Consider the following 12,530-nt stretch of genomic DNA (forward strand, 5'->3'; position numbering starts at 1 on the left):
CACTACAGCTCAGGGCTGCTGTGAGGTCTAGGAGTGCAGGGATTTTTGTTCTCTTGTTTCTTCTTTTTCAGCAGAGTGGGTACGCTATGCAGGTCTGTATAACAGATGAAGGAGGCACTCAGGGAGGTAACCTGTGCTGTTCCCCAGTCACCAGGCAGTGCCTCACACACAGCAGACACTGATCAACGCGGGCAAAATGAGCAAACGGAGGAAGGAGTAAAGGCATCTAGCTAAAGCACACAGCGCTCTGCCAGGCACCAGCAGGCCCTTTGCTCACAGTCTAGGATGATGTCAGCTCTTCGAAACACTCATCTCCTCTGTCCAGCCAACTCCTACTAAGACTTCAAAGCCCAGATGAAAGGTTCCCTTTTCCGGGATGATTTCCTGCCCTCCCAGGCAGAGCTGGCGGCAGTACCGGAACTAGCCATGACTTCCCTGCCAGGCTCTCCACCCAACCTACCCTCGCTGCAGCCCCTCTTGCTGGCTCCGGGCTGGTTTCGGGGACTGGAGATTATGTGTTGAGCATGGCCCCTGTTTCTGAGGTTCCTGCAACTACATGGCACTTGCCGCTCTCACCTTGTGGAGGCCCCTGACAAGGGCACAAGGTCCAGGGTGCCGTCAAGTCTGAGGTCGCCCACTCCCATTCTCTGACGCTGTAAGGACAGGCGAGAAGCTGGCCACCCACCGGCTGGGGATACAAGGCGGGCGCCCTCCTCAGGCTGTTCCGAGCAGCCTAGGGGAAGGCTGTGTCCCGTGGCCCCTGGCACGTACCGCGGTGCATGACCCGGCGGGAGTGCATGTGCTCCACGGCGCTGCAGAGCTGCACGAAGTACTTCCACACGGTCCTCTCCGGGATAAGCCGCTTCTGCTTCTTGAAGTACTGCGGAGGGGGAGACAGACACACGGACAGGCTCGGGTGACGGGCCTGGGAGGGCCGCTGTAGGGTCCCAGCTCCAGGGGTCACGTGTCCACCCTCAGCACCAGGCTCCCTGAAGGCGGGGCCGGCCTGGCCAGAGGGGATGTCCTGACGGCTTCTCTGAAGCGATGCTGGGATCACATCTTGAAGGCTGCTCTCTATGACCCTTTACCTAGAGTCTCCTGGACACAAGTCCATTTCCTCCCACACTGCCCGACAGGGATTAGTTCCTTGCAGGAGTGACTGGTGTGGGCTCTCTGCCCTGGGCCTGGCCCAGCCCAGGATGGGGGCACCCAAGACCTGCTTGGTGGTTAAATCTCAGCTCCCTTCCTGGGAGCCAGCACATGTAACCATGAACAAGCGTGGCAATGACCTCCAGGAAGCGGGCTTGACAGTCTGGAATGGACCTTCCAGTTTCAACAGGCACAACCTATTTTGTTGCCTGGAAAATCATACTTAACACTCCAGAAAAAAAAAGTAAAAAAAACAAAAGCCTAAAACCCAAAACCTACCCAGGCTGCACTGAGTGATCTGTAAGTAACCAAAGGTCCTGAAAGCTCAATCAGCCAGGAACATGCCCTCATCCACTGTTCAATCAGCATCCCTCCAGGGGGAGCTCCTATGGGCCAGGCCCGTAGGGGTCGGGGACGTAATTCACCCACCCGTCATGTGGAACTTAGTTTTTGTTCACTTAAAGCAACCATCTTTTTCCAAAGCAGCTAGAGGTGAAGACTTGGTACACATGTCAGGGCAGCCACACCAGCACAGGGAAGACCCAGGACACACTCGCAGCCTGAGGCAGGAGGCGGGACCTGAGCTAACCTCTGCTAAGCACCTGCCATGTGCAGCCTCTGTGCTGGGCTCCACAGTGATGGCTGCACCCATCTCACAGATGGGGAAACTGAGGGCCACACAGGAGCAGTAAGGGGCAGAGTTACAACAGCTCAACCTGGGAAGCCCAAGCTCTTAACCCACTTCTAATGGTACCAGTAACCACCTGATGAAGGCCCAAGGTCAGAGAGGTTCAGGAACTTGCCCAGGGTCATCCAGCAGGGGCGGCAGAGCTGGGACCGGATGTGGACACCTCCAACCTTGGTACAGTCATAGTGGGAAGCCCCTGGACTGGCTCTAAAGCCCCAGGAGGCTCTCCTAAGGCTCCATTCTGGGAGGGGACCTCACGCGTCAGCTGCCCCTGGCTCCCAGCACAGAGCTCCCCCAGGACCACCTCAGGCCTCCGTAGTGGGCCGTGCTACAGTGTTATTTGTGCCCTAATGTTAGCTAATCCTCATTATAGCATTTAAATGGGGATGTGCGCGGCTGTGCGTGGTGATTTTCTAAATGTCACGTCCTATTGGTGTGGGTGACATTTAGCAGGAAGGCGCGGAGTCTCTGGTGGGTTCTGGGGTGGCAGCAGCTCCGGCTTCACCATCCATCGTAAATAACGCCAGCACACGGCCCTGGCGGTGCTGCTTGGTTCTGGAGGCTGGGGGCCCTTGGGACAGAGGGTCTGCAGGCCAGCCACCTCCCTGTCAGGCCAGGACTCAGTGTGGCCCCAGGCTGAGCCCTGCCTAGGGCCCCATTCCCTCCAAAAGCCGGAGGCAGCTAGGGAGCAGGAAAGGCCAGAGAACAGCTGCTCCCAGGCCCCGAGCACTGTGCTGGGTGCATTACAGATGGGAAACTGAGGTACAGGGAGCTGCCCAGGTCATCCCGCAGGTGTGTCTGACCCTGGGCCCAGGGTCTTCCTACTCCCTTGCCTTGCCTGTCTGAGCTGCTCTGCCTGCAGGGCCACAGACTCAGCAGGGGAAGGGGAGGGTGAGGGGCCCTTGACAGAGGGAGGGAGGTGCCAGGCCGTGTAAGGAGGAGGGCTCCTGAGACAGGAGGGCCTGAAGCACCTGGAAGCTGGGCCACCGCCCTAGAAACCAAGGGTGTGAGTAACCGACTTGAACCCTGGGTCAAGGTTGGCCCAGGGGAAGTTGGGGTGAGGGGAGGCACCACCCCAGGCCAGGTGCAAAGGATGCTGGATGCCACCACACCTCCCTCCTGTCTCTCCTGGATGGAAGGAGCTTGCATCCAGGCCCTGCAGCTCCCGAGCGGCCCTCCCTGATGAGGCCCCCACAACTGCAGTGGAAACTGAGGTTCAGGTAGGGGAGGGATCTATAATTTGCCCAGCACCCCCAACTCCCCACTGTCTGACTCCAGCCCCCTCCATGAGCTGAGAGGCTGTGAGGGAGGGGGTTTGAGGACCATGGGGGCTGACAGGGTGCAGCACCCTGACCAGACAAAGTGCTTTGTGGACCCTGGGCTTCCATCCCTCTGGGCTCTGGCACAAGCTGTTCTGCCTCTAGGCTTGCAGGTCTCCCCTCAGGTCTCTGCTAATGTGTCACTTCCTCCAGGAAGCCTTCCCTGCTAACGTGTTACCTCCTCCAGGAAGCCTTCCATGGTTCCCACAGACCCTGAACTTGGCTTGTTCATGGCTGTGCGTGACTGCTCGTTCATGGCTCTGCTCTCCCATCAGAAGGCGCGCTCCCTGAGGGCCGTGCCTAGGCCAGCAGCATGGGGGTGGGCACAGAGTGGGTCTGGATGCATGGTGTTCAGTGAGAGAATGACACAGGAAGGAGAAAAAAGTGGGGGGAGTGGGGGAGAAGTGAGATGTGATACAGCACATCTGTTCCCACCAGGGATCTGCGTGGAGATTAACATCCCTGCAAACGCATTAATATGTCAACGAAAGTATAAAAGCAGGTGATAACAGCTCAAGTAATGCTGCTTCCCAGAGACGCCCGTATTCCTAGGAGCCAAATTTCAGAAGAGCAGGTACCGAGCAATCATTCAATCCCTAGTGCCTGGTGGGAAAAACGCAGCGTCTATGACCGTCTGCAAGTATGGCTGGGAGCAGAGTGGGGGCTCGAGCATGGCCCAGCCCGGCTCAGGGACAGACTGGGCTCAGGGGAGGAGCGATGCAGGCCCACCAACACGGTCTGTGGATGAGGGTCCAGACAGCCAGGGAGTGAGGACCTTGAGGGAGGAGGGGTGAGTGCAGCTGAGCACGCTGGCCCAGGGATCCCACTTAGACACTGTGCTACCGCAGGCAGGTGACAAAACCTCTCTGAGCCTCGCTATTTAAGGATAGTATGGACTCAGTGAGTGAGGCAGATGCTCAGCACGGCTGTGGCCTGCAGTGGGTGCCCCATCGGTGGGGCTGTGATGGTCCCCGTGTCCAGGCTCAGGTGGACCCAGTCCTGGGCTCAAGGCAGGAGTGTGAACGGGCAGTCTGGGGGCTGCTGTGGGACTTGGCAGGTTGCTTAGAATCTCTGAGATCCCTGACCTCGCCCATTATATGGGAAGGAAGATGTCTCTCAAGGGGTGAGGGGCGCAGGAAGGTCCCCTGGGGATGATGCCATCAGAGGGCCACTGGAAGCAGAGACCTGGGCCACAGGCACGGGCCTGTCCCCATGTTGCTGGGGATCCTCAGGTAACTCTTCCAGCCTCTCTGGGCTTAGTTTTCCCGTCTATAAAATGAGGCAGAAGACACTTTACCAGAGTCTGAGACCCGGGGTCTGACCTTCAGGGGGTTATACCTCATCCCTTCTGCGAGGCAAAAGTGGCATGAGCCCATGGGTGGGCTGGGGTGGTGAGGGACCACAGATGGGTCTTTTCTGCCCGTGGCTGACCCTCTCCCAGCAAATGTGGATGGGACCATAACTGAGGCCTCTGGGCATCAGCAAGGGCTTGATGAGTGGCTGCCTCTGCCTGAGGCCAGAGCACTGGGGGATCTGGGCTGAGGTGGGGGGAAACCTGACCTGGGCAGTCCCCCGAGACCCAGCTCTCCCGCCAGGCACCCTCACCTTGATCATCTGTGATAGGTCTCCCGCATCCGCCAGCTCCAGCACAATGTTCAGCTCATTGTCCTCAATGAATGAGTCCAAATACTTGATGATGTTTGGATGGTTCAGTTGCTGCCCAAAGAGAGAAAAAGAGGGAAATGGAGCCAGTGAGAGATGATACAGTTGGAGAGGCGAGTACCTGGGGGCAATGGCCTGCAGACCTGGGTGACACTGGGAAAGCCATTTTGCATCCCTGAGCCTCAGTGTCCCCCTCTGTAAAATGGGCATAATCTTTTGCAGAGAAGCTGTGAAGATTACATGGGCTGATACCCCTGAAATATCTACATGGTGACCACTTGCAGCTAAGACTCAACAGACACTGTGGAAATGACCCTTTTCTCCCTCCTCCTCTTCATCATCAGCACCACCCAGGCCCCTCCAGGGTAGGGCCAGGCCCCCACCACTCCACCTCCGTACTCAGTGGTCCTGGAATACTTGGAAGTGTCCACCTCCTTCCTTCTTCCTTCCCACTTTCTCAATTTCTGACCCACCCTTTGTGAAATCTTGAGAAAACATCATTCCTGGTGTGAGAGCTGCCCTGAGCACGGTGCTCAGTAATGAAGCCCTGATTCTGGCCTGACCACCGTGGCCCGTGTGATTGTCGGATAGGACTGCGCCCCACTGGCCGGAAGTCAGCCCCTGCTCGGCTGACAGGAGACCCTGGCGTTCCTTATAACTGAAACTATACTGAAATGACCCCAGGATCTAGGGAAGGCAGAGGGACTCAAATATTCTGCCACAGCATGGTCAGCCTGCCCAGCGGGGGTCCCACCCAGAGGCCACTTGAAAGCACGTTTTTCCAAAGGCCCAGAAGGTGCTATGTGAGGGGCATGTATTTATGCTGCGCCACTGTTCCGCCCCTCCTGGCGGCCTCTCACTGGTCGTGGCATGAACAGCATGAATGATGCCGCCCAGTGGCCCCTCTAAGGACCGTGCTTCTTTCTGTTTTGTAGGAAACACCCCGTGCCTTGGCACATCCTGTTGACTTCCCACAGGCAGGCTGGAGAGGTGGGTCACGTTCTGCAAAGGGTCTGGCCTGGTGGCAGAAGTTATAACCATGGCAATGGGGGCTGCTTCTGACCAGATGCTACACTGAGTCCTTCCAATGCATCTTCTCACTAATTCCACGACCACACCTCTGAAGACAGCACTCTCGTCATCAACCCCTTAGACAGATGAGAAAACCAAGGCCCCAGGTAGTCAGCAGCTTACCCACGGCCCCAGAGCTAGTGAGCAAGGGGTGTATCTGCCTGCGAAGCCCACAGCTGACCACGCTCAGTGGCACTGCAGCCTGGGGGCGGGTCAGAGACCCCGCACCAGGCAGGCCCGGGTCACGCCACCTGCCTCACCAAAGAGGCTGTGGTCACTCAGTTCTGAGCCCAAGAACCAAACAGGCTGGCTCGGTGTGCACACGTGTACAATCCCTTACTCACGTGAGCAACACACGTGTGTTCTTGGCCACGAGTAGGGAGACAGGGGTGTGTGATCCAGACAGCTACTCCCCAGGGCTGGGGAATCAGAGTTTCAGGGATCACAACTGGGTCCAAAATTAACCGTTTAGTAAAACTTTCAAAATGTTATCTGAAGAGTATTTTAGGATCTGTGATGGCTGGAGTTAAGGATACCTCCCTACAAGCCTCTAGGCTCCCCCTTGGGACCCATCACAGCCAAGGGCCACCCCAGCGAGCATCCACAACTCCCATATGGCCACGACACCTCACGCTCAGCCACTGCGGGGCCCCACTCTTGTCCCCACATTCAAGTCTCACATCCTGAATGTGGCATTCGAGTCCACCGTGACCTGCACGCCCATCCATGCTGCCATGGCTCCTGCAGCAGGCCCGTCTCAGCCTTCCAGATTCTGAGAGCAGGCCCTGGGCGCTGCACGACTTCCCCGGGGCCCTTGCGTCTGCCAGCGTCACCCGATGGTCACCATCTGCCGCCTGTCTGTTCTCCCTCCTGCCTGGGAATCCCTGGGCGGTGGGGCGGTGGGGTGGCGGGTGCCATGGTTGACGGTACCAGTAGCCCCACTTTACAGGAAGCTGCCAAGCAAGCTTGCTCTCTATGTGGGGAGACAGGACACCAACTCAGTGCTGACTGTGTGCTCTCCTGTGCCAGGCCCTCTTCAGACACTATTTTATTTTAAAAATTTTTTCATTGGTTTATTTTTTGGCCATGCCACACTGCTTGCAGGATCTCAGTTCCTCAGCCAGAGACTGAATCCAGTTCACGGAAAGGAAGTCCTGGAATCCTAACCACTAGGCCAGCAGGGAACTCCCCCGATACTATTTTATTTAATTCTCTCTATCTGCCCATATCCTGTGAGGCCGGCATTCTCTCCATTGAGCTGATGGGCAAACTGAGGCTCAGGGAGGTTAAGTCATATGCTTAAGGTCACACAGCTTGTAAACAAAGACATCAGCATTTGAATCCAGGATCCTGGGCCTCCAAAGCCCATCCCTTTTTTTCTCCTCCATCACCTCCTAATTCTCAGGTGGAATCCTGAACCTGGGGAGGAGGGCAGAGCCCCAGGGAGAGCCACCCCTAGACCAGGGAAATAGGTCTAGTCCAGAAAGTTCTGTTATCTCTGACTCTCAGGAGACCGGAGGGGAAGCCAGCAGGAAGGTGGAAAGGATGACCATAGACACCATCCACCACCACCATCCCTTGCCCTGGACAGGCCCCGCAGGTCTGTCCTTCACACAACCCTGTCCAGCTCTGGTGGAACCGAGGACTTCTGCCCACAGAGGGGCAGGCACACCAGCTACTCCCGGGGGACCCATCCCCAGCTGTGCATCCTGCCTCCTCTCTGTTGGAGGCCTGGCTAGAGTCCAAAAGGTGGGCAACTCAGGGGCCCCAAGCCCCTCTAGCTCCCAGAACCTGGGGCCCTGTGCTTGGCTGTTAATTCTGCCCAGTGCCCCAGACTGGCTCGGCTCTGTCTCCCTGGCATAGAGCATCTCCTGGATGCACAAGAATGGGAGAGAAGAAGAGAACACACCTGGCTGAATATTCAGATGTGTGTGCCTCTGCGTAGAAAAACAAGGGCACAAGGCTGAGAGCAAAGATGTGATGAGACCGACAGGGAGACAGACAGACAGACCGCAGTTGGACCCAAGGCCCACCTCCGCTCCTTCCCCAACAGCCTGGTCCACGGCCGCCACATCCAGATCCGCAAGGGGCACGGACAGCCAGTCTGGGGGCGCCGCGGACTGGGCAGAGGTGAGGTGGGGTCCCCACTCAGCCACAGGAGGACAAACCAGCCACTGCCCTCCTCCAAAATACGTTGTTTCTGAATTTAAAGGGCTAAGGGGCTGTGATGGTCACGACATGGCCCAGCCTGGCCCAAGGAAGCGTGAGGCTCCTGCTCGGCCCAGGGCACTCACCTTCAGGAGGCCGATCTCCTTGACACAGTCCTGCCTGGCCTTGGCATCCATCATCTCAAATATCTTGAGTGAGAGAAGACAGAGAAAGAGTGGTTAAAACCAGCACCCAGAGCCCCAGAGGGAGCACAACGCCCGGGACCCCAATCTGGGTTCTCACGCCTCCTTGCAGAGGGAACCCTTAGGACAATGGTTCGGATAACTAGGTGCCCATCACGTGCCAGGCGCTGTGCTGACCAATTCCCACCGAATCATCTCAGCAGCTCCTATGAGGCAGGGGTTACTGCGGCCAACTTACAGAGGAGGAGACTGAGGTCCAGAGAAGTCCTGTGACTTGCTAAGGTCGTGCACCGATAAGGGGTAGGACAGGAGATACCCTTGGAGCCTCAGTCTTCACGTCTATAAATAGGGCCAACAGCCTGACCTCACTGGGCAGTCATGTGGACCAAGTTAGAAGAAAGGGTGTAGCATGCACCTCCTGATGGCCCCCAGGACCTGTGTTCACTCCACGTGGGGCCTCCCAGCACATCCTAACTTAAAGAGAACAAACCAGAGGGCGACACTACAGCCGCCCCACTGCAGAACCCATCCCAGCACTAAAAACCAATACAGAGAGAACCCGGGTGAGCCCGTCCCTGGCAGACAAACGCAGAACACGGGCCTTTTCTGAACCGAGCAGCCCGTGTCCCCTCCGGCCATCCCAGGCCACGTGTGCAGCACCCAGATCCGCAAGGACAGAATCACGCTGTCCGGCTCCAGGCGGGGCTTCTTCGCCCGTCTCCCCACCTCGTGACTGTGTCTGAACTGCCTTCCCTCTGCTGGGCCTCCTCTGCCCAGCCGGTTAATCTCATTCTTTAAGGTAAATGAGCAAGTCGAGGGGCTGTGGAAGCCCTGCTGGAGGACTCAAGGCCATTTCCTGCAGAAAAGAGCCATTCAGAGGGGCCCAAAGGCTCTCACGAGCAGCTTTCTCCTTGAGCTTTGCTGCATAGAATACATCTGCCTGACCCCACTCCTCCGATTAGAAGGGACTCAGAGGTTGGGCAGTAGCCCAGAGCTACCAGAGAGGGTCAGTTGGCTGCAGATCTGAGCCTCAGCTCCCACTTAGTTTCCCCCACCAGCCCTGGTAAGTTATTCATGTGTCTGCAGTTTTCCTCCTCCGAAAAATGGGGTGATAATCCCCAACCCACAAAGCCGCTGTCAAGATTCTGTGAGCTCCAGCATAACGCAGTATACAGCAGGCACTCAGCATGTGCTCGTCCTTGTTTTCCTTTATGGTTCACAGGGAGCTTTCGCAAAGACCAGGCCGCCTGATTCTTCCACAGCCCCGTGAGTGAGGAGAGTGCCAGTATCCCGGGTTTTCTGCAGGGGAGTGGCAGGACTAGCCCAGGGCCACACTGATCAGCCACCAGCCGGCTCCTGCTGTGTAGTTCTGACCCCACGGTGCTGTCGGCTCACCTGCACCTTCTTCAGAGCCACTGTCTTCCTGTCCAGCAAGCAGGTGGCCTTGTACACCTCACTGAATTGCCCTCGGCCAATCTTCTTCTCGATCTGGAAGTCGGCCAGTGAGCAGCGAAAAGACAGGGCCGTGGGGTGCCTCTGGAGGGGAAGGACAGAGGGCATCAGTGACCAGCCAGGTGGAGTGGAGGGCTGAGACCTGGGGTGGGGTTTGGGGGGCGGCACTACCCCTTCCCCAGCCCTGGCAACACCCTTTCAGGGTGAAGGAGGGACCCTGATCGCCCCCTCACTATCAGAGGCCCCCTCGCCCCTTGGCGCTCTCCACACCATCTCCCTTTGATCCCGACGATGCCCCTCTGCAGATCTGGGCTCCTCCACACTCTTGTCTCCATCCCTCAGTATCGGATCACTTGTTCTTTGTTCGTTTCTGTCTCCACTCTCGTGGACCAGGGCCTCGTCTGCCTTGGTCACTCCTGAACGCTTTCTGTCCCTGCTGGAGCCGACCAGCAGAGCAGGTGCAATAAACATCTAAGGCAGCAACTAGCAAAGCCACACCGCCGAGGGGAGGGAGGCTCTGCGGGGTCCTGTCAGCCCCAGGGCTCCAGGACACACCCCCAACCCTTGTCCTTCAAGTCACCCCATGAAGCAGCAACCTCCCCTCCCAGGGTAGCTTTCCCACCGCAGAGATGGGAATACACAGGTTAAACCCGCAGCCTGCCATTCGGAGCCCATTCTTTGGATAAACTGTCCCCTTTATGGCAACATGAAGAATCTGGGCACCGTGATGACTCTCCAGGGGTCAGCACTGAAGGCAATGATTAAGCTGCAGGACCTGCCCAGGATGGAGCCAAACAGATGAGGCACAGTGGCCAGGTCCACCCTCTGCCCAAAACACAACTGCAAAGGTGGTCTCAGGAAGAGGAGAGGAGGGGGAGCCACTGCTGGGCCCTAGAAGGGGGCGGGGGGAAGGGCAGAGGGAGCCGCACGACAGCCTGGCAGGGTGGGCCCTCCCTCCTGCTACACCCCCACTCTCAGGTGGGGGAATCACATCCACTGGGGACCCTCCCCACTGGGTGGTGACATGAAGATGGGGTCTCTGTTGCTGCTGGGTGACTTGCACACAGTAGGTGTGCAGAAAGGTGTGCAGAGTTCCATCAGGGGAACAGGGGTGGGGCAAGAAAGCCAGAGGGCCCCCGGCCCCCCCAACACCTGCCACAGCAGGGCAAGCCGCTGTATTTTCAGAAGTGGAAACGCCTCTTCCAGAGTTTGGCCAGTGCCTCTGAGGGGCCGAAGGTCAGGAGTTCCCCTGTGCTGTGTTCTGGAACTCTCCCCACCAGGAATGCCAAGAGCAGACCAGTCATTCCTGGAGGAGCCCTGGGAACCCCCGTGTGACTGGCTGTGGAGCCCGTCAGCCTGGGTCACTGGCTGGTGACCTTGGTGGTTACACAAGCCACCCTGAGCCTTGGCTTCCTGTCCATAGGGTAGAAGTAGGGTGGCTAAGAGAATTCGGCAAGATTGCTAAGCCGTGCACACAGTAAGTGCTTACCGGTTGCAGCCATGTTATGGACAGGCTTGGGCGGGGCAGGAATGAGGAGGTCGGGGTTGGAGGATTGGGGCCTGAGCGGCTACTCCCCACCTCTGCACCTGCCATGGCCCAGCTCTGCACCAAGGAAATTCTAACAGGCACCTTCTTGCCAGGACTGAGAGATGGAACTCAGCTTTGCAGCTCGCCATCGCTGGGCCCACCCTGACTCAAGTCTCCAGGCATAATTACCTCCCGTGATGGGAGATTTTAAGACATTCTGCCTGGGGACCTGAGCAGGGGGGTGGGCTGGTGGAGGAGGAAGACGGTGCTCTCATCCACCACCTGCCAGTCTCTGCCAGGTAAGCTCTTTAGTCTCAGCAATGGACCTACATGCACACCCAGCGTTCACCTCAGAGGAGCGAGCATGCGTTTACTAAGCAGGTACTACGTGCCAGGCACCATGCGCATAGCTTCCCAGGACCCTGTGAGCAGACATCACTGTGACTCCATTTCAGGAAACAGCCTCAGAGGGGAGGCTCCAGACCGTACCGTGAGTAACACCGGGGATCTGAACCAGGACAGGATACTCCCTTCACCCTGTACATGTTACCACCCAACTCTGCTTTCCCGTCAAGACCCTGTGACTAGTCAGGCCTCCCAGCTTCAGCCACCTAAGCCTCACCTGTGCCCCCACCATGGGCCTCCGCGTTAGTCCCCTCTGTGCCCCCTGAACTGGGGCTCTGACTTGCCAAGCAAGTGCTCAGGGCACGTGTATCAAAGGACACAACGAAATGCACTCAAAATAGCCGGGAGTACAAGGGAGTCTGTGACCCAGCCACTGTCACTTCTGTGGGCACAGCGGAAACCACACCCCCTAGAAGAAGGCAACGCTCTGGGCCCCTGGAGGAGCCAGACGTGGTCAGGGCGACAGCGCCACGCCGTCTCGCGTGTTAGGCGCCAACCATGCCTCTGCTGGTGTCCTAGGTGATCAGACAGGCTTAACGACTGAAGTCCCCTAACAGCTTGTAAAACGAGGCTTATCGATCCCACTTTATGATTAAGGACACTGAGGCACAGCCAGGCAATGGGAGCTGGGACTTGAACTCCCGGATGACGGAAAGCCAGGCATGCTGCCCGGCGACATGGGGCAGGGTCTCTCTGCCCCACCTGTTTCCCTGGGGACCGTGAGGGTCTGGAGGGCATGCTCTCTAAGGATCCTACTTCTGCCAACGCGGAGTGATGAGTGGCCAGAGTCCCTGGCACTTTCCACCCACCTCAAGGACGTTCCCCAGAGGCCATGTGGTCCAAGCTCCCAAAGGATAGGGACCTCCCAGCCAGCCTGGCTGACCGCTTTGCACTTCTGAATATGC

At 57.7% G+C, this 12,530-nt stretch overlaps 1 protein-coding gene across 2 annotated transcripts in view; it reads right to left on the reverse strand.

The window, feature by feature from the left end:
* Window positions 1–12,530, reverse strand: part of NEK6 (NIMA related kinase 6) — a 52,426-nt gene that overhangs the window by 22,489 nt on the left and 17,407 nt on the right. For both annotated transcript variants that reach the window (XM_068991976.1, XM_068991899.1), the window contains exons 3-6: window positions 9,636–9,776; window positions 8,184–8,246; window positions 4,762–4,872; window positions 772–880 (exon numbers count right to left, since the gene is read on the reverse strand). In XM_068991976.1, the coding sequence (XP_068848077.1) occupies window positions 772–880; window positions 4,762–4,872; window positions 8,184–8,246; window positions 9,636–9,776 (424 nt within the window). The remainder of the gene's footprint in view (window positions 1–771; window positions 881–4,761; window positions 4,873–8,183; window positions 8,247–9,635; window positions 9,777–12,530) is intronic.

The sequence above is a fragment of the Capricornis sumatraensis genome, chromosome 1, assembly GCF_032405125.1.
Source record: "Capricornis sumatraensis isolate serow.1 chromosome 1, serow.2, whole genome shotgun sequence".
Taxonomy (NCBI): Eukaryota; Metazoa; Chordata; class Mammalia; order Artiodactyla; family Bovidae; genus Capricornis; species Capricornis sumatraensis.